The following is a 20999-nucleotide window of genomic DNA, read 5'->3' as shown; positions in this document are numbered from 1 at the left end:
GAGCCTATGTCCACTCAGTCATTCACCAAAATAATGGGTGACCAATCGCTCGCTAGCAGCAAACACAAGGCGGGTTTGCATTGGCTTTACCAGGAGCCAATCAGATAAAAATACCAACCCAAGGCCGCCACGCTATTGGTTGCATCAGTTGACCAATGAGATAAAAGCCGGTCCCATTGTCTCCAAAGTTAGTCACAAGCAGCCGTGAGACGGGCCAGCGGGTAATTGACAGGGGACCAGGCTGATTGGTGGCCGGTCAGTTTCTGCCCATTCATTGAGAAATAGCCAAAGCCAGTGTCCATACAGCTTGGCTTCACTTGACTCGGCCTTTCCAGTCCTCACTGCACCAGGACCCGAATCATTCTCCAATAAATCACCCTCCAAGGGCCAAGGCAAAACTTCTTACACAACTGCACCCCCCCAACCACAATGTACCTTGAGTCTAAACACCTCTTCAATGCAATGCCACAGTACAGAGGGACCCCTCCCACATGAAAATAGTTAGCACGCAAGTAATGAGGGAGACAGATTAAATGTTGGTCTTTATTGCAAAGGAGATGGAACATAAAAATTGGGAATTCTTACTCTTGGAGACAAAGACTTTTTTAACGCAGCGAGAAGTCAGGGTTTGGAAAGCACTGTCTGAGAGTGTGGTGGAGACATAGTCAATCGAGTGGTTAGGGTCTGGAACGCACTGTCTGAGAGTGTGGGGGAGACAGGGTCAATCGAGTGGTTAGGATCTGGAATGTACTGTCTGAGAGTGTGGTGGAGACAGGGTCAATCGAGTGGTTAGGGTCTGGAATGCACTGTCTGAGAGTGTGGGGGAGACAGGGTCAATCGAGTGGTTAGGATCTGGAATGTACTGTCTGAGAGTGTGGTGGAGACAGGGACAATCGAGTGGTTAGGGTCTGGAATGCACTGTCTGAGAGTGTGGTGGAGACAGGGTCAATCGAGTGGTTAGGATCTGGAACGCACTGTCTGAGAGTGTGGTGGAGACAGGGTCAATCGAGTGGTTAGGATCTGGAATGCACTGTCTGAGAGTGTGGTGGAGACAGGGTCAATCGAGTGGTTAGGATCTGGAATGCACTGTCTGAGAGTGTGGTGGAGACAGGGTCAATCGAGTGGTTAGGATCTGGAATGCACTGCCTGAGAATGTGGTGGAGACAGGGTCAATCGAGTGGTTAGGATCTGGAATGCACTGCCTGAGAGTGTGGTGGAGACAGGGTCAATCGAGTGGTTAGGGTCTGGAATGCACTGTCTGAGAATGTGGTGGAGACAGGGTCAATCGAGTGGTTAGGGTCTGGAATGCACTGTCTGAGAGTGTGGTGGAAACAGGGTCAATCGAGTGGTTAGGATCTGGAATGCACTGTCTGAGAGTGTGAGGGAGACAGGGTCAATCGAGTGGTTAGGGTCTGGAATGCACTGTCTGAGAGTGTGGTGGAGACAGGGTCAGTCGAGTTGTTAGGATCTGGAATGCACTGTCTGAGAGTGTGGTGGGGACAGGGTCAATCGAGTGGTTAGGATCTGGAATGCACTGCCTGAGAGTGTGGTGGAGGCAGATTCAATTGAGACATTCAAAAGGGATTTAGACGATGATCCTTAGTTGAATATCCTAAGTAGGAAGCCATTCCAATACATAAAACAGAACATCGTTGGGAAGCAGCGTCAAGGCAAGTGAACAGTTCTTCACTTCCATTCGCGAATAAAGAGAAAACATTTTGCAGGTGTACAGTCAAACACACCAGGGCTATTTATTTAAACCTCAGTCCCAAGTCTAGAGAAAATGAGGAAATGTCAGGTGTATCTCAGTCAGTTTAAGGATGAAGAATAGATAGAGTAGCACACGAGGAGGGGGGAAGGAAATGAGTTTTAATTAATACAAGAGTTGCAGAATCACAGTATCTTTACCATGCAGGAGGTCCATCGAGTCTGGACTGGCCCTCTGAAAGAGCATTCCACCTAGCCCCACTCCCTTTTCCCTGTAACCTTGCACATTCTCTCTTTTCAGGTAGCAATCCAATTCCCTTTTCAATACCTTGATCAAACCTGCCTCCACCACCCTTTCAGGAAGTTTGTTCCAGACTCCAACCACCCTCTGGGTGAATAAAATATTTCCTCGCTTCACATTTACTCCTTTTGCCAATTATTTTGAATCTGTGCTTTCTAGTTCTTGATGTTCTCTTGAGTGCGAACAGTTTCTCACTATTTACCCTGTCCATGCCCCTCCAGATCTTGAATACCTCCATCAAGTCTCCTCTCAGCCTTTTCTCCAAGGAAAACAATCCCAGCCTCTCCAATTAATCCTCATAGCTACAGTTCTTCATCCCAGACATCATTCTTGTGAATCTCCTCTGTACTCCCTCCAAAGCCTTCACATCCTTCCTCAAGTATGGTGCCCAGAACTGGACACAGTACTCCAAATGAGGCCTAACTAGTGTCTTACACAAGTTCAGCTTGACCTCCTTACTCTTGTACTCAATGCCCCTATTAATAAAGCCTAAGATGCTATATGTTTTATTAACTGTTCTCTCAACATGCCCTGCCATCTTCAATGACCAATGTACATATACACCGAGGTCCCTTTGTTCCTGCACCTCCTTTAGAGGGTCTCCCTTTATTTTATACTGTCTCGCCATATATTTCCTGCCAAAATGAATAGTCTCACATTTCTCTGCATTGAACTTCATCTGCCACTTGTCTGCCCAATCCAACATGTCAATGTCCTTTTCAAGTTCAGGACTATCCCTACCACAGCTTCCAATCTTCACATCATCTGCAAATGTTCAAATAATGCCCTGAAGTCCAGTCTAAGCCATTAATATAGATCAGGAAGAGCAAGGGTCCCAACACAGACCCCTGGGGAACTCCACTCAAACCTTCCTCCAATTGAAAAACATCCATTAACCACTATTCTCTGTTTCCTGTCACTCAGCCAATTTCTCATCCAAGTGCTTACTTTCCCTCTTATTCCATGATCTCAGGTTTTGCTCACAAGTCTGTTGTGTGGCACTGCAGTCTTTTGAAAATCCATATACACCACATCAACAGCGTTTCCCTTAACAACCTTCTCTGTTATCTCGACAAACTCCAGCAAGTTAGTTAAACATGATTTTCCCTTAATGATTCAATGCTGGCTTTCCTTAATTATCCTGCACTTGTCTAAGTGACTATTGACTTTGTTCTGAACTATAATTTCCAGAAGTTTCCCTATCACTGAGGTCAAACTGACTGGTCTATAGTTACCAGCTTTATCCTTGCACCCTTTTTTGAACAAGGAAGACTGGAAGATTATCATTAGTGCCTCAGCAATTTCCACTCTCACTTCCTTCAGTACCCTTAGATGCATCACATCCGGTACTGGTACCTTATCTATTTTAAGTAAAGATGGCCTTTCTAAACCCTCCTCCTTCTCAATTGTAAGTTCTTCTAGTGTACCAGTTACCTCCTCGCTCTCCCCTCAGCCTGGGTAGCATCTTCTTTCTTTGTAAAGATAGATGCAAAGTACTCATTTAATACATCCACTATTTCTCCTGCCTCCATGTGCAAGTCCCCTTTTTAAAAAAAAATCTCTAATCGGCCCTCTTTTATTATTTACATGCTTATAGAAGACTTTGGGATTCCCTTTTATATTAACTACCAGTCTCTTTTCATGCTCTCTCCTTGCTTTTATTAGTTTTCTTCACTTCCCCTCTGGTCGTTGTATATTTAGCCTGATTCTCTATTGTATTTTCTACCTGACATGCCTTTTGGGCACTTCTTTCTTTTCACCTTCACCTCTGTCTCTCGTCATCCAGGGCATTCCGGATTTATTTGCCCTACCTTTCCCCTTCAAGGGAATATACCTTGACATGGCCTGCACTACTTTTTCTGTGAAGGTGGCCCATTGTTCAGCCACTGTCTTTTCTGCCAACATTTGATTCCAACTCATTCGACTCAGATACATTCTCATCCAATCGAAGTTGGCTTTCCCCCAAATAATTATCCCTGCTCTGGATTGTTCTCTGTCCTCTTCCATGACCAACCTAAACCACAGCCTGAGAGTAAAGAGAAGACCTTTTAGAACAGAGATGAGGAGAAACTTCTTTAGCCAGAGAGCGGTGAATCGATGGAATTCATTGCCACAGAAGGCTGTGGAAGCCAGGTCATTGAGTGTATTTAAGACCAACATCTTGATCGGTAAGGGGATCAAAGGTTACGGGGAGAAGGCGGTAGAATGGGGTTGAGAAACTTATCAGCCACGATTGAATGGCGGAGCAGACTCAATGGGCCGAATGGCCTAATTTCTGTTCCTATGTCTTATGGTCTATCAATCCTAAACCCTACTGCTCCACACTCCCATTAGCCCTGTATCAATCCCCAAACTAATCCCTCTCTCTCCACATAGCCCTGTATCAATTCCCAAACTAATCCCACTGCCCGACTCTCTCCCCATGGCCCTGTATCAATCCCCAAACTAATCCCACTGCCCCGCTCTCCCCATGGCCCTGTATCAATCCCCAAACTAATCCCACTGCCCCGCTCTCTACCCATGGCCCTGTATCAATCCCAAACTAATCCCACTGCCCTGCTCTCTCCCCATAGCCCTGTATCAATCCCAAACTAATACCACTGTCCTGCTCTCTCCCCATAGCCCTGTATCAATCCCCAAACTAATCCCACTGCCCTGCTCTCTACCTATGGCCCTGTATCAATCCCAAACTAATCCCACTGCCCTGCTCTCTCCCCATAGCCCTGTATCAATCCCCAAACTAATCCCACTGCCCCACTCTCTCCCCATAGCCCTGTATCAATCCCCAAACTAATCCCACTGCCCCACTCTCTCCCCATAGCCCTGTATCAATCCCCAAACTAATCCCACTGCCCTGCTCTCTCCCCATAGCCCTGTATCAATCCCCAAACTAATCCCACTGCCCCGCTCTCTCCCCATAGCCCTGTATCAATCCCAAACTAATCCCACTGCCCTGCTCTCTCCCCATAGCCCTGTATCAATCTCAAACTAATCCCACTGCCCCACTCTCTCCCCATAGCCCTGTATCAATCCCCAAACTAATCCCACTGCCCCGCTCTCTCCCCATAGCCCTGTATCAATCCCAAACTAATCCCACTGCCCTGCTCTCTCCCCATAGCCCTGTATCAATCCCCAAACTAATCCCACTGCCCTGCTCTCTCCCCATAGCCCTGTATCAATCCCCAAACTAATCCCACTGCCCTGCTCTCTCCCCATAGCCCTGTATCAATCCCCAAACTAATCCCACTGCCCTGCTCTCTCCCCATAGCCCTGTATCAATCCCCAAACTAATCCCACTGCCCCGCTCTCTCCCCATAGCCCTGTATCAATCCCAAACTAATCCCACTGCCCCGCTCTCTCCCCATAGCCCTGTATCAATCCCAAACTAATCCCACTGCCCCACTCTCTCCCCATAGCCCTGTATCAATCCCAAACTAATCCCACTGCCCCGCTCTCTCCCCATAGCCCTGTATCAATCCCCAAACTAATCTCACTGCCCCGCTCTCTCCCCATAGCCCTGTATCAATCCCAAACTAATCCCACTGCCCTGCTCTCTCTCCCCATAGCCCTGTATCAATCAGACTGAGTTGAAACTTTATCTTTGTTTTGCTCTCCACAGATGCTGCCAGACCAGCTGAGTTTTTCCAGCATTTTCTGTTTTTATTTTATGTCTTAAGCAACGTCGGAGGAAAAGAGAGGTAGAGAGGTGGTGAGGTTTAGGGAGGGAATTCCAGAGCTTGGGGACTTGGTAGCTGAATGGAGCGATTAAAAGCGGGGATGTACAAAAGGCCAGGATTAGATGAGCGCAGAGATCTTGGAGAGTTATAGGGTTGCAGAGATCACGGAGATACAGAGGGGAGGGGCCATGGAGGGATTTAGAAACAAGGATTTCAAAATCGAGGCGATGCTCAAGTGGGGAGCCGATGTCGGCCAGCAAGCACGGACAGCAGGGTAACGGGAGTTGTTGCAAGTTAGGACACAGGCAGGCAGCAGAGTTCTGGATGATCTGAAGTTTACAAAGGGTAGAATGTGGGAGAGCAGCCAGGAGAGCACTGGGAGCAGTCAAATCGAGAGGTAGCAAAGGCAGGAATGAGGGTTTCAGTAACAGACGAGCGGAGACGTGACAAGGTCAGCGAAGAGGTGGAAATGGGCGGTCTTACCGTTGGGGTGGAGATGTGGTCAGGGGCTCATTGCAGGGTCAAATATGACTGAGGTTGTGAACAGTCTGGGTAGCAGACGCTATTTCCAAAGGGTCTGTCGGTGGGCAGAGGGGAAAAAGGTTCCTTGGCTCTGACACTGGCCGGAATAAAGGCTGCAGGGACAAAGCTGCAGGCAACTGGTGCTCCTTGAGACAGCAGCAACTGGAAGCAGATAACCGCGCACTCGGGGTTAAACACAGTGTTGGACGAACACCACAGGGCTCTGCATTTAACCCAGGCCGAGCTCGCTCCGCAAGTGAGCCAGGTGCCAGGGGCATTGAGAGCAGAGGCGAGGCTGCTGACTTCAGCCCTGACATTAGGCAGCTTCGCCAATTCAAAAAGAAAGAGCTGGTGAAAGGCACAGGATGGGTACGTTTAAAAATCTCTTTTTATTTGCCTGGCTGGACACAGCGGTGTTGAAGAGAGATGAACGCAGAGACACTCCCTGTTGCTGATTAATCATCGACCTTTGCCTGTGCCCGCAGGAAGCTGGCTTTCCTCTGGGCAACACGGTCCTGCCGCTGAGCCAGGGACATCTTTCGCCGGTTCCACCTGTGGGGAGCAGAAAGGGAGAAGCGGGGTTCAGTCCCGGGAAGCACTCACGCACCCTCCAGTTAGATAACACAACATCATCCACCCATTCCGAACGAGAAGCATTTCGCTGGGGGAGTACCTCCACTCTTAAGAAGGAACTCGCGCCCTGACCAAACGACAGATACCAGGCTCTTAAAAGGTGCGGAGACTTTTCCTGGTTATGGCAACTCAGGTCTGATATCAGGAGAGACAACTCGGTGTCAGGAGCAATGTTCCCCTAAGCCCTGTGGTCACAATCACCATAAAGAATAGGAAGGATGTGATTGCACTGGAGAGGGTGCAGAGGAGATTCACCAGGATGTTGCCTGGGCTGAAGCGTTTCAGCTATGAAGGGAGACTGGATAGAGCTGGGGTTGTTTTCCTTAGAGCAGGGATGGCTGAGGGGGGGACCTGATTGAGGTATACAAAATTATGAGGGGCATAGATAGGGTAGACAGGAAGAAACTTTTCCCCTTGGTGGAGGGATCAATAACCAGGGACTAAACTAGATTTAAGGGGATTTGAGGCAAGGTTTTCCACCCAGAGGTTGGTTGGAATCTGGGACACACTGCCTCAGGGGGTGGTAGAGGCTGGAACCCTCACAACATTTAATAAGTATTTAAATGAGCACTTGAAACACCGCAGCATGCAGGGCTATGGGCCGAGTGCTGGAAAATGGGATTAGGATAGATAGGTGTTTGTTGGCTAGCATTGACACGATGGGCTGAAGGGCCTGTTTCTGTGCTGTATAACTCTGACTCTATGAGAAACTGAACTGGATTAGCCATATAAATACTAAGGCTACAAGAGCAGGTCAGAGGCTGGGAATCCTGCGGCAAGTACCTGTAGGGCAGGTAGATAAGGTGGTTAATAAGGTATATGGGATACTTAGCTTTATTAGCCGAGGCTTGGAATACAAGAGCAGGGAGGTTATGCTGGAACTGTATAAAGCCCTGGTTAGGCCACAACTGGAGTACTGCGTACAGTTCTGGTCACCACATTATAGGAAGGATGTGATTGCACTGGAGGGGGTGCAGGGGAGATTTACCAGGATGTTGCCTGGTCTGGAGGGTCTGAGCTATGAGGAAAGATTGGATAGGCTGGGGCTGTTTTCTTTGGAGCAGCGAAGGTTGAGAGTGGACCTGATAGAGGTGTATAAGATTATGAAGGGCATGGATAGGAAGGCACTTTTTCCATTAGTAGAGGGGTCAATAACCAAGGGGCGTAGATTTACGGTAAGAGGTAGAAAGCTAAGAGGGGAGTTGAGGAGAAGTTCTTTCACCCAGAGGATGGTCGGAGACTGAAACTCACTGCCTGAAAGGGTGGTTGAGTCAGATACTCTCGTAACATTTAAGAAGTATTTAGATATTCACTTGCGTTACCATAGCCTCCAGGGCTATGGGCCAAGTGCCAGAAAATGGGATTAGTGTAGTCAGATCTTTGTTGACCAGCACAGCCACGATGGGCCGAATGGCCTCCTCCTGTGCTGTAAACATCTATGAGTCTGGCCTCCTGACTCCCCAAGGCCTGTCCACCATCTACAAGGCACAAGTCAGGAATGTGATGGAATACTCTCCCCACTTGCCTGGATGAGTGCAGCTCCCACAACACCCGAGAAGCTCGACACCATTCAGGACAAAGCAGCCACTTGATTGGCACCACATCCACAAACATTCACTCCCTCCACCACCGACGCACAGTAGCAGCAGTGTGTGTACCATCTACAAGATGCACTGCAGGAACTCACCAAGGCTCCTTAGACAGCACCTTCCAACCCATAACCACTACCATCTAGAAGGACAAGGGCAGCAGAGACATGGGAACACCATCACCTGGAGGTTCTCCTCCAAGTCACTCTCCATCCTGACTTGGAAATGTATCGCCATTCCTTCACTGTCACTGGGTCAAAATCCTGGAACTCCCTCCCTGTTATGAAGCTATTAATGTATGTAATGTTATTGGAAATTTGTTTTGATTAAAAATAGAGGTTTAGTATGTGGGTGTGTCTTAATTGGATTAAAGCCAGCTAGTCTGGGTGCTTTGATGTGTCCTAGTTTTGAGATGTAAGAGAGGTAGAGTGCTTTGCATTTTTTGGATAGAGCATTCAAGAAGGCGAGTGAAATCTAGCACCTAGCTAGCAGAGACCAAGCAATGCTTATGTTACTAACAAAATTGGTACTACATAACTTTTATTGTTAGGAAAGGTGGAGTTCAAAGAGGCTGGTGATACAATGAGAATTTACATTCAATGAGCTGTGATAGGTATAACTTCAGCAGTTTTTGGGTGTGCAGAGCAGAGGTAATGTGAGGTCAAAGCAGCTGTAAGCCTCCAACTGTCTCCACAGAAACCAAAATGAAAGGGACCTCATTTTGAATTCGTACGGTGAAAATGCTTTGCCTGGTGTCTGGTTAAGTCTATGGGTTGCTGTTGCCGTAATGAAGATTAGTTTGGGAATTTATTAAAAGTTATGATAGCAGTAATTTGTAGCCATGTGTACATATTTAACTTGTGTAAATTAATAAAATGTTTCATTTAGTTTTAATATAAAACCTCTTAAGAACTGGTGGTCTGATTCCTGAATTTAGAGCTGCATCTCAAACATAACAATTAAAAATATAGGTTATGACAGTTGTTTAAAGTTTCCCTCTGGGATTTCTAAATAACTCCACTTTACCAAAGGCTGTCTCACAACACTCCCTTACAGCACACGGACTGCAGCAGTTCAAGAAGGCAGTTCACCACCACCTTCTCAAGGGCAATTAGGGATGGGCAATAAATGCTGGCCCAGCCAGTGATGTTCACATCACGTGAACAAATAAAAGAAAATCCAAAAGTCACTGAATAGGCCACGCACAAACTAGCCCCCTCAAACGACCTTACAACCACTCTGCCACGTTTAAATATTTAAAATCTGAACACATCAAAGTCACCGCCAAAGCACAGAAACATAATTAGAGGGAGCATTAGTCAGGAGTTTTGTCCCAACTGCTTCGTTCAGCCCCTGATCACCCAGACCTGCACTTTCCCGGAATGCCGATACTCACCGCTTGACTTTAACCATCTCCTTCTTGGGTTTCTTCTCGTGGCTGGGATTGGCCCGTATCTCTCGGTGAGCAGTTTTGTAAATTCCCTCCACCTGCAGGATCCCAAACAACCATCAGTTCCATACACACAGCAGCAACCCACTCCCTCCCTCCCTCCCTTCCTCCAACGGCAGACCTGCTAGGGGTGGGGGCGTGCGCAATGAGCAGCTCATAAACAGATGCATATCCCACATCCCGGCGTTGGGTGAATTGAAATAAAAACCAGAGACGCAGAGAGAAGCTGGGTGCACTGCGTTCAGTGAATGACCCTGGGAGAACCATGGCGACATATTGCACAAGCTCGACAGTCCTGCCCAGAGCTGTGCTCCGTCCCAGCGACACTGGGCTCCGCACAGGCGGAGCGATTGCTCACCATGTCAGGGGTGACGCCATTCTTGATGTAACAGGAGAATTGTTTCTTGTAAGCATCCTCATCCTCCTCGATCAGCTGTTTCATATAGTCAGCAACATTCAATCCAAAGATGTGTCGACGATGTACCTCGGCATTGAACTCTTTGCTCTCAGAGTCGTAACCAGGGAACCTCTTGGTGCTAAGGAGAGAAGGAACGTGCGTGAGAGAGAGCATGAAAGAGCGAGATCTGCCACCTTAAACATTTCACTCCCTCCACCGCTGACTGACACACTGTAGCAGCAATGTGTGTACCATCTACAAGGTGCACTGCAGGAATTCACCAAGGCTCCTTCGACAGCACCTACCAAACCCACGACCACTACCATCGAGAAGGACAAGGGCAGCAGGTAGATGGGTACACCACCACCTGGAAGTTCCCCTCCAAATCACTCACTATCCTGACTTGGAAATATATCGCCATTCCTTCACTGTCACTGGGTCAAAATCCTGGAACTCCCTCCCTAACAGCACTGTGGGTGTACCTACACCACATGGACTGCAGCGGCTCAAGAAGGCAGCTCACCACCACCTTCTCAAGGGGCAATTAGGGATGGGCAATAAATGCACGTTGCTTTATCATTCCTGCACCAGGACATGTCAGTGGGAGGGACGAGAAGAGAAACAACAACATCCTCCGGGATAGGAACCAGTCGACACAGAGTTAAAACTGTTCATTCGTGGATACTTTGTACTAACCCAGATTCTTGAATTCGAGATTAGAAATTTTAAAAAGATACACTGATTTCAGAGATCACAATAAACATCTATGCATATTAAAATTGTCCCATCTTCCTCAATATTTCTCAACTCAAGCTCCTGTGTCCATAGCCAACACCATTGGGAGGTGAGGTCCTAGGCCAGTATCTAGGCTCATCCATTTCAGAGGGCAATTAAGAGTCAACCACTTTTCTGTGGAGCCACATGTAGGCCAGAGCAGACAAGGACAGCAGGTCTCCATCCCCAAAGGATATTAGTGAAGCAGGCGAGCTTTTACAACAAGTAAAGATTGCTGTCACGATCACCACTACTGAGGTTTAGCTTTCAAATTCCAATAGCTGCCATGGTGGGGTTTGAACCCATGTCCCCAGAGCATTAACCTGGGCCTCTGGATTACTCGCCCAGTGACAATACCACTATGTCAGCACCTTCCCCCAAAGTCAGAACCCCTTGCTAGACATAACAATACCCGAAGAGAAGAGGTTACATAAGTAGGTGTGAGGAAGGAGTAGGGGAAGGTAAACTAATTGGATAGCCTGCACAGGCAGGAGGGGATGAATGGCCTTTGTCACTGCTGTGTGATTTGATGATCTTCTGCCCTTTTACCTGTGTGGGATGGAGAGGCCACCATCAGCTGCCCCTTTCAGGGCTCCGAACACCTTGTTGCCAGTGGTGGTCCGAGCCAGGCCACAGTCCAGGTAACAGGTGAACGCAGAGGGTTTCCCTGTGACGCTCTCCACATTGAACTCGTCACCGGTCACCTCCACTTCTCCTTCGTAGATCTTATCCAACCCGAATTTCTGCAGCAGCTGCCAAGACAAAGCAAGACGTCCCGTAAAGCTGTGGTACTGCAGCACGTTACAAACTCTCTCTTTAAACAGAGCTAATTAAAGGCAACAGGAGCTGTATTTATTAGTCAGGCTCCAGTCAGCATCAGAGCATGTAACAGATGTGTGGGCAGGGATAAGCTGCTTTCACATTCAAAAAGCACACGTTACTCTGAATAACTGGCAGGTTTGCTTCAGCGCAGTTTAGCCATTCAGCAGTGTGCTAATTTAAGCTGACCCGAGGGGAGTGAAGGCTCCCTCGCTCCAGCCTCGCATCTGAACCCAGGTGCAGACACACAGCCTCCTGGCTGCATCAAGGGATAGCAGAGCCAGAACATGGCCACTCACCGCAGCACAACACAACTCCCAGCACAGGAGGGAGCAAGTTCCCCTCAGCTCCTGATGCCACCCTGCCTTGGAGATACGTCGGCTATTCCTTCATCAAAGCCCTGCACTCCAGGAGTTTCTCCACCACACGGACTACTGTGGTGCAGGGAGAGGGCAGCTCACCACCACCTCCCAGGGAAATTAGGGCTGGGAAATTAACGCTGGTCTTGCCAGCGACGCTCACTGCCCACGAATGAATAGAACAAACAGGTTAATGCTGCTTTGTTACAGCAGCGGGTCCAGGCTGTTAGTAACAAGTTTAAACACAGAGTGTGAACTGGGCCGAAAGCCTCGATAACAACTGTGCGTTAAACACTTTACAACACTGATCTCAACGACTTCACATCATAACCGTGGCTTCAGTTTGTTTAAGTCAGACAGTGGCCGCTGGTCATGATTCTCTCGCTGCCATTCACATCTCCTCTGCCACACCTTGTCTGTTCTCTTTACTTGTCCCATTACCATCTCCTTTTGCCTTACACCATCACCCGCTTTCCCCATTTAATCTCTCCTGTCTTCCTCCCGATCACAGAGCTTCCCTTCTGTTGAATCACAGGGGGTTGACATGCAGCTAACAGCAAGTGATCAGGAAGGTAAATGATATTCTTTGTTACACAGTAATTGGTAAATCAGGGTAAGGGAGTCTTACCACTGTTCTACAGGGTATTGCTGAGGCCAAACCTGGAGTTTTCCCTCACCAATGGAAGGATATGTCGGCCCTAGGGGGGAGTGCCAAGAAGGTTCACTTGACTCCTGGGATGAGGAGACTTCTAGAAGAGACGGAGTAGACTAGACCCTGACGTTTAGAAGAATGAAAGGTGATCTCACTGAAACATACAAAATTCTAAAGGCTCTTGACAGGGTGAACACCAAGAGGTTGCTTGCACTGACTGGAGGGATCTAAAACAGGGAGTTCAGCCTCAGGATAAGGACAGAGATGAGGAGAAATTTCTTCACTCAAAGGGCTGTGAATCTTTGGAATTCTCTATCCCAGAGAGTTTTTTCAAGGCAGCAATCGATAAGGTTTTTTGGTACCAAGGGAATGTAAGGCTCCTTACAGCACTGTGGGGTGTCCCTACACATGGACTGCAGCAGATCACCACCACCTTCTCAAGGGGCAATTAGGGCTGGGCAACAAATCCCGGCCTCAGCAGCGACACTCTCACGGCAACAACACAGAAAAGTGGAGTTGCGACAGAAGCACAGCTAGCACTAGGCGTGAGGGGCTGAATGGCCTGCTCCTGCTCCTATTTAGGTTCACAGGTTTTCTCCTCCCCAATATTCCTGCCTCTGTACTTGCTTAAAACCTATTTATCTTAGAACTTTCTCCTGTTCGGTCACTGACTTAAAACGTTAATTTTGTTTCTCTGGCCACAAAGGCTTAGAGCTGCCGAGTATTTACACTGTTTTAATCAGAGGTGAACGGGCCTGTGAAACCTGGCGGGCGGAGTGAGGGGAGTGGGTCTCTCCCACAGCGAGATTGGCTCTTACCTGGCGAGTGAGCAGAAGGACTGTGCAGTAAGCTGCTCACTGTCCCACAGCGCTGACCCCCCCCCCGACTCCCACAGCGCTGACCCCCCCCCCACTCCCACAGCGCTGACCCCCCTCCCCACTCCCACAGCGCTGACCCCCCTCCTCACTCCCACAGCGCTGACCCCCCTCCCCACTCCCACAGCGCTGACCCCCCTCCCCACTCCCACAGCGCTGACCCCCCCGCCACTCCCACAGCGCTGACCGCCCCCCCTACTCCCACAGCGCTGACCCCCCCCACCACGACAGCGCTGACCGCCCCCCCACTCCCACAGCGCTGACCGCCTCCCCCCCCACTCCCACAGCGCTGACCGCCTCCCCCCCCACTCCCACAGCGCTGACCCCCTCCCCACTCCCACAGCGCTGACCCCCCCCCACTCCCACAGCGCTGACCCCCCCCCCACTCCCACAGCGCTGACCCCCCCCAACTCCCACAGCGCTGACCCCCCGCCACTCCCACAGCGCTGACCCCCCCCCACTCCCACAGCGCTGACCCCCCCACCACTCCCACAGCGCTGACCCCCCCACCACTCCCACAGCGCTGACCCCCCCACCACTCCCACAGCGCTGACCCCCCCCCCCACAGCGCTAACCCCCCTCTTACCCGGCGTGTGAGGAGGAGACCGGTGCAATAAGCTGCTGCGTAGTTTGTCAGCCCGACTTTCACGCCGTATTTGGGGAGCTCATGAGAGTACGCGGCGCACACAATCATGTCTCCCTCGATTCTGGCGAACGCTACCTGCACCAAGAGAAAAGGAACATGGGCACATTTCACATCCATAAGAACAAAACACACATCCCAACGACCAGTAAACCGACAGCAAAGGCCCCAGGACACACAGACTAGGAGAAGACACATTTATAAAGTAACCTCGGCATTTCCCAAAGCACTTTACAGACTATTTAAACTAGTAAATTCCACTGTGATAGCACCCCTGCTGCCCCCCCAACTCCGACAGCGCTGACCCCTCCCCGTCTCCACCCCCCTCCCCGTCTCCACCCCCCTCCCCGTCTCCCCCCCCTCTCCCTCCTTACCTGGCAGACTATATCCCTGTTTGAGAGGCGTACAATCAGGCGGTACTTGGGGGTGTTGTACTTGTTCTTATCTTGAACGACGAGGCGCTTGCGTGCAAAGTAGTCAGTCTTACCCTCTGGAGAAGAACAGGGACAGCAGATTCAATGGCCAAAGTTCACCAACAAACAATTACAGGCAGCAGAGACCCCCTTAAACCTCACCACTGAACATTCCCCCCTCCCCTGTGACAGTTGCAAGTTCCCTATCCCAATAGCTACCACCGTAAAACACTAAGAATAAATCAGGAAAATTCCTCTCCCAGGCTAGCGTTTCACCTACCCCCACAAAAAGGACATGATCTCCACAGTCAGGGTTGGTTGTTTATGTGTGAAAGATCCCCAGGTGACGGGCATTGTTTGATTATGGACTGAGATTTAATAAGTTACCTTTAGACTTGTCTTTTGTTCAGTGCCCCTTCAAGCCGCTGTCTGGAGGTGTCAGCTGTGGCTCAGTTCATAGCACCCTCGCCTTTGAATCAGAGGGTTGTGGGTTCATGTCCCACTCCCGGAAACCAAGAACTGTGATTGTACTCGAATGAGTTGCAATCTGTGACTGTTGATAACTCGAAAGAGTTTCAAGCCACTGTCACCGTGATGGGGTTTGTTCATTTGTCCACCTGTTTACTGTTTCTCCTCAAAAGAGCGTCAAGAGGAACTAGCCCCCAAAATGACATTTTCATTTAAGGAGCCTCCCCTCCACCTTCCCCCAGTTTCCTGTCCTTTCTAAATGTCACATACCTTTCAACATTGTCATCCTGCAGTCATGTCTCTGAATTGGCTAGCAGATTGTACTTTGATGTTTTTGCGCTATCAGTTCATGTTTTGCTTCGAATACTATGTGCACTTATTTATAGGACCTTTAATTTTGTCCTTATTATTTTTGAAATGCCTGGTCTTATCCGCTGATTTACTCTTGGATTTGTACTCTGTCCCTTCCGGTCACGTTCTGTTTACCATTTCCCATATTAATTGCCTTTCTCTCCTGCGGAATTGAAGGAGTAACATGTGCTGTGGGTAAAGGGGAGCCTGTAGACGTGCTGTACTTGGATTTCCAGATGGTATTTGATAAGGTGCCTCATCAAAGATCAGTGTGGAAAATAAAAGCTCCTGGTGTAGGGGGTAACATATTAGCCTGGATAGAGGATTAGCTGGCAGGCAGAAAACAGAGTATGCAGAAATGGGTCTTTTTCTGATTGGCAGGACGTGACGAGTGGAATCCTGCAGGGCTCTGTGCTGGGGCCTCAACTTTTTACAATTATATCAATGACTTAGATGAGGGGAGATAAGGGATGGTAGCTAAACTTGCAGATGACACAAAGAGTTAGGAAAGTGTGTTGTGAAGAGGACAATGAGGAGGTTGCAAACGGTTATAGATAGGTTGAGTGAGTGGGCAAAAGTCTGGCAGATGAGACATAATGTGGGAAAATGTGAAGTCGTTCACTTTGACAGGAAGAATGAAAAAAGATTACTTAGAGAAAGGCTGCAGAATTCCGAGCTACAGAGGGATCTAGGTGTTGTCGTGCATGAGTCACAAAAAGTTAGTATGCAGGCACAGCAAGTAATTAAGAAGGCCAATGGAATGCTATCCTTCATTACGAGAGGAACTTAACATAACAAAGATAGCTTAGGCAGACTGAGCTTGTTCCCACTGGAGTTTAGAAGAGTGAGGGGGCACTTAGGGTCACCCTTTTAGGACGGAGATGAGGAGATATTTTTTCTCTCAGAGGGTTGTGTGACTTTAGAACCCTCTGCCTCAGAAGGTGGTGGAGGTGGGGGGGTCATTGAATATTTTTAAGATGGAGGTGGGTTGATTCTTGTTAGGCAAGGGGGTCAAAGGGTATCGGAGCTCGATGAGAATGTGGAAATGGAAACACAAACAGATCAGCCATGATCTTAATGAACGGTGGAGCAGGCTCGAGGGGCCGAATGGCCTCCTTCTGCTCCAATTTTGTATGTTCAAATGAACCCTCACCCCCACCCCCTCCTTCTTCTCCTCCAACCCCGACAGTGCTGGCACTCCCTCAACACCAGCCCTCCACTGACAGCACCCCCTCGGCCTCTGGAGTGAGGCTCTTGCGGTGCCCACCTTGGCCAGGCCCAATTCCAATCATTTACATCGTACACACGCACAGGTTCAATCTCCCTCTGAGCGAGTCGGCACGGCCACAACCCAGCAGTCTGCCTCCCTGCATTAGGGGTCTCATTCACACCCGACTGCCAGTAACTGCGTACGGCTACATCAAGTGAGAGCGATAAGCAGAGTTATGGCCTTCACAGTCACAGACACAACCAGAGTTTACTCAATGCTGTACACGAGCTGTTACACAGCCACAACCATCCAAAGCTTAAGCTCTTTTCACAGCGTCCAGGAGCCAGTTTATTAAACTGGGGAAAGCAACAGGTCACTCACCCCGTCGTCTCCTATACTTGACCTGGTATCTCCTGAAGTAAGACCTGTTCTTGACGACTTTTATGAACCCCTGCAACGGAACAGAGCAGCAATTGGAGTGCATAGAATCTTAGAACATAAAAAGCACAAGAGGAGGCCCTTCAGCCCGTGTGAACTCTTAGAAAGAGCTTCTCAATTGACCCATAGCCCTGCCATACAGTCACCTTCAGGTAGGCGTGCAGCTGCCTGTGGAGTCTGATCTTTACACCTCGCAGGAGCTGCATTCCACATCTTAACAACCCTTTCTGAAGAATATTCCCACCTCATTCCTCATTCCCCACCCCAAAGTTGCTAACTGTTTTAAATGTGAAGATCCCTATTACCGACCCACTCAGTGGAAACAGTTTCTGGCTATGTGCTGAACTGAAACCCTTCCTGATTTTGAACACCTCTGTTAAATCTCCCCTTTATCTTCTCTACTCCAAGGAGAGCAATCCCAGCTTCTCCAGTCTCTCCACATTAACTGAAGTCCCCTCATCCCTGGGGCTGTTCTAGTAAATCACCTCTGCAGCCTCTCCCAGGGCTTGACATCATCCTGGAGTGCAGTGCCCAGAACTGGACACCACAATGCACTTGAAGCCATTCAGTCTCTCAAACCCGATGGGGGAGAGGTTTTTTATTTTAAACGCACTAAATACATCACAGCCAGTCAGAAAATAATAACGTGTTCACCTGACTGAGAAAAGAGATCTCCGTTTTAAAAGCCTGCTTTAAAAGGGACAGTTGGGGGAAGGGATGAGTGGGACAGGTAAAGGAATGCTGGAGAATAGGTTAACTGTGGGGAGTTAAATGTAGCACCAAACCCAGAGCATGCAACCCCTTTCTGGGCCTGGAACAGCAGCATTTATCCCCAGAGATTGTCAAATGAAGGTTCTTAACTAACACTCTCATGAACGCACGTTACTCTCACCTTTATCCAAGCTCATAAAAGTTAAAAAACTGGGGGAAAAAAAGGGATGGACTGAAAAGGGAGTTAATAAATTCAAAATGGAGATAGATCGACTTTTACCAAGGGTAACAAGGCAGTCAGAAGGGGATTAAAATACCTGCTCTGGTTACATAAGAGGAGTAAACCATCGAGCCTGCTCCAACATTCAATATGGTCGCGGCTGACCTTTTGCCTCAACTCCACTTCCCCACCTGCACCCCATTTCCCTCGATTCCCCTACTCACCCAAATCTATCGATCGCTAACTTAAATATATTCCATGATCGATGGGGCAGCCCACAGCCCCTTCGGGTAGAGAATTCCAAAGATTCGCCCTTTGAGTGAAGTAATTTCTCCTCATCTCAGTCCTAAACGATCGGCCCCTTATCCTGAGGCTATCTGTGCCCCCCGTGTTTTAGATTCCCCAGCCCTGCAGAAATAAGCTCAGTGTCTACCGTGTCCATCCCCTTCAGAATGTTTCAATCAAGTGTTGCAAACTGCAGAGAATACAGCCCCGATTTACTCAGCCTCATCATTGGACAGCCCTCTTATTCCAGGAACCAAATCTACAGTACCGACTCCAAGGCCAGTGCATCCTTCCTTAGTTATTGAGACAAAACACAATATTCCAGATGCGGTCTCACCAAAACCCTGTACGAGAAGCAAGGCTTTTTTGTTCATGTGCTTGAATCCCCTTGCAAGGCCAACCAACACGTCATCTGCTTTCCTAATTGCTTCTTGTACCTGCATGCTAACTTTCTGCATTCCTTGCACGTGTACACCCAAGTCCCCCTGAGCATCAACCTTTACAAGTTGCACAGGTTTAAAAAAAAATGATTCTGCTTTTCTGCTCTGGCGACCAAAGCCAGCAATTTCTCGCTTCCCCCGCAATATACTCCACCTACTGCCTTGCTGCCCACTCACTTAACCTGTCTCTATCTCTTTGCAGAGTCTTTGTATCCTCCTCACAGCTTTAGTGAATAGCAGGGCAGGCTTGAGGGGCCAAATGGCCTCCCCCTCCTCTCCCTGATGCAGCAATAACTTCAGTTATGAAATTTCACAATAGCAAAGTATTTACAAAATAATTAAAATGTGAAAATATACAAGCCCGCTAAAGCAATGGCATGTACAACAGCATCTGTGCTCTAGCCAGTGCAGAGAACCAGCTGACACATTATTCCCCTCCCCCATCAATGTCCGCCACCATTTCCAGCCACCGCCCCCCTCGCCGTTCGCATCCACCCAATATCCCCGCCATCCGATTCTTTCCGCCTCCATCAGCCGGCAATCCGAGTAGAGGAGACCCCCCTCTACCTAACGGAAACTTCTTCGGCGGTTTGTGCTCACCATTTCGGCTGATTTTGCGCCCTCGATGCAGGGATCCTCAGGTAGCGAATTTCAGCTGCGGGCCTTCACAGGCGGAAAAGGGCTCGACCGCCCTTGCGCATGCGTCTAAACAGGCCGGACGGGCAAACCAGCCGCGGCAGCTGCGCATGCGTGCAGCGCGTCGGGCCCGGTGGCCGCGCATGCGCGCACGGTTGACCTGCCATGTGTCAGTCAATGCAGATTCTCAGTTTGAAATGAATTCAAAAATCAGCAATAACTCGGTGCATTTCAATGTGATTGCAATCTACCGTCCATCTCTAGACCAGAAATCCCACTTCCTTTGTGCTGACAGCCCTTTTTGACAAATCAATTAGTTATTTTTAATATATTTTTGTGAACAATGAGGAGAAAAGCAGCATTGGTCATTGTTCATGTCAGTTTTTAGCGGATAATGCGTGAATTAATTCTTTTGATTCATTCATGGGATGTGAGCGTCGCTGCCGAGGCCAGCATTTGTTGCCCATCCCAAATTGCCCTTGGGAAGGTGATGGTGAGCCGCCTTCCATTGAACCACTGCAGCCCATGTAGTGTAGGTACACCCACAATCGGAAGAGAGTTGCAGGATTTTGAACCAGCTACGGTGATATCGTTGCAAGTCAGGGTGGTGTGTGGCTTTTGAGGGGCACTTGTCCTTGTCCTTCTAGGTGGTAGAGGTTGCAGAGATAAAAACAAAAAACTACTGCGGATGCTGGAAATCCAAAACAAAAACAGGATTACCTGGAAAAACTCAGCAGGTCTGGCAGCGTCGGGGGAGAAGAAAAGAGTCGACGTTTCGAGTCCACATGACCCTTCAGCAGAACTGTTCTGTTGAAGGGTCATGTGGACTCGAAACGTCGACTCTTTTCTTCTCCCCCGACGCTGCCAGACCTGCTGAGTTTTTCCAGGTAATTCTGTTTTTGTTTTGTAGAGGTTGCAGGTTTGGAAGATGCTGTCGAAGGTGAGTTTCTGCACTGCATCTTGTGGATGGTACACACTGCTGCTACTGTGCACTGGTGATGGAGGGAGTGAATGCTGGATACAGATTGAATAACTTTCAAAGGGGGATTGGAGAAATACTTGACTGCAGGGATATGGGGGAAGGGTGGCACTAAAGCGTTTAAGGCTGGTTTAGACAGATTTTGTTCTCTCAGGGAATCAAGGGGCATGGAGAGTGGGCGAGAAAGTGGAGTTGAAGCCCAATGATTGTACTGAATGGTGGAGTGGGCTGGATGGGCCAAATGGTCTACTCCTACTTCCGAGATGATTCCTCTCAGAAAGAGCCAGCATACACAGATTTTTTTTTTAACTGTTTCTTGGGGATGTGATTTCAATGCCTGTATTCTTAGCCCATCCTATTAATTGTTAAGAATCACATGTAGGCCAGACCAGGTAAGGATGGCAGATTTCCTCCCCTATAGGACATTAATGAAGCAGATGGGTTTTTAAA

General features: G+C 48.8%; 1 protein-coding gene across 2 annotated transcripts; it reads right to left on the bottom strand.

Annotated features, from left to right (window-relative positions):
- Positions 1–6577: 6577 nt before the first annotated feature.
- Positions 6578–19702, bottom strand: LOC144695557 (large ribosomal subunit protein uL18-like). Of its 2 annotated transcripts, XM_078566436.1 has the most exons (9): positions 19535–19640; positions 17222–17291; positions 14773–14888; positions 14362–14476; positions 13699–13718; positions 11600–11802; positions 10238–10415; positions 9826–9917; positions 6578–6759 (listed from the first exon to the last, which is right to left on the bottom strand). In XM_078566436.1, the coding sequence occupies exons 1-9, from the start codon at positions 19535–19537 to the stop codon at positions 6663–6665; spliced, it is 894 nt and encodes a 297-aa protein (XP_078422562.1). In that variant the 5' UTR covers positions 19538–19640; the 3' UTR covers positions 6578–6662. The 2 variants fall into 2 exon arrangements, with proteins under 2 accessions (XP_078422562.1, XP_078422561.1); XM_078566435.1 differs by lacking the exon at positions 13699–13718 and having other exon boundaries at positions 14342–14476; positions 19535–19702.
- Positions 19703–20999: the final 1297 nt, after the last annotated feature.

The sequence above is a fragment of the Cetorhinus maximus genome, chromosome 21, assembly GCF_964194155.1.
Source record: "Cetorhinus maximus chromosome 21, sCetMax3.hap1.1, whole genome shotgun sequence".
Lineage (NCBI taxonomy): Eukaryota > Metazoa > Chordata > Chondrichthyes > Lamniformes > Cetorhinidae > Cetorhinus > Cetorhinus maximus.
Note: the sequence above shows the minus strand (reverse complement) of the source record. Positions and strands in the feature narration are given on the sequence as shown.

Bases quoted from the DNA above. Each gene is read 5' to 3' on its own strand.
- LOC144695557 (XM_078566435.1), bottom strand. The intron at 14,889-17,221 runs GTGAGTGACCTG...GTTCTTCTCCAG, and splicing joins CAAGTATAGGAGACGACGGG to AGGGTAAGACTGACTACTTT. The intron at 14,477-14,772 runs GTAAGGAGGGAG...CTCTTGGTGCAG, and splicing joins ACAGGGATATAGTCTGCCAG to GTAGCGTTCGCCAGAATCGA.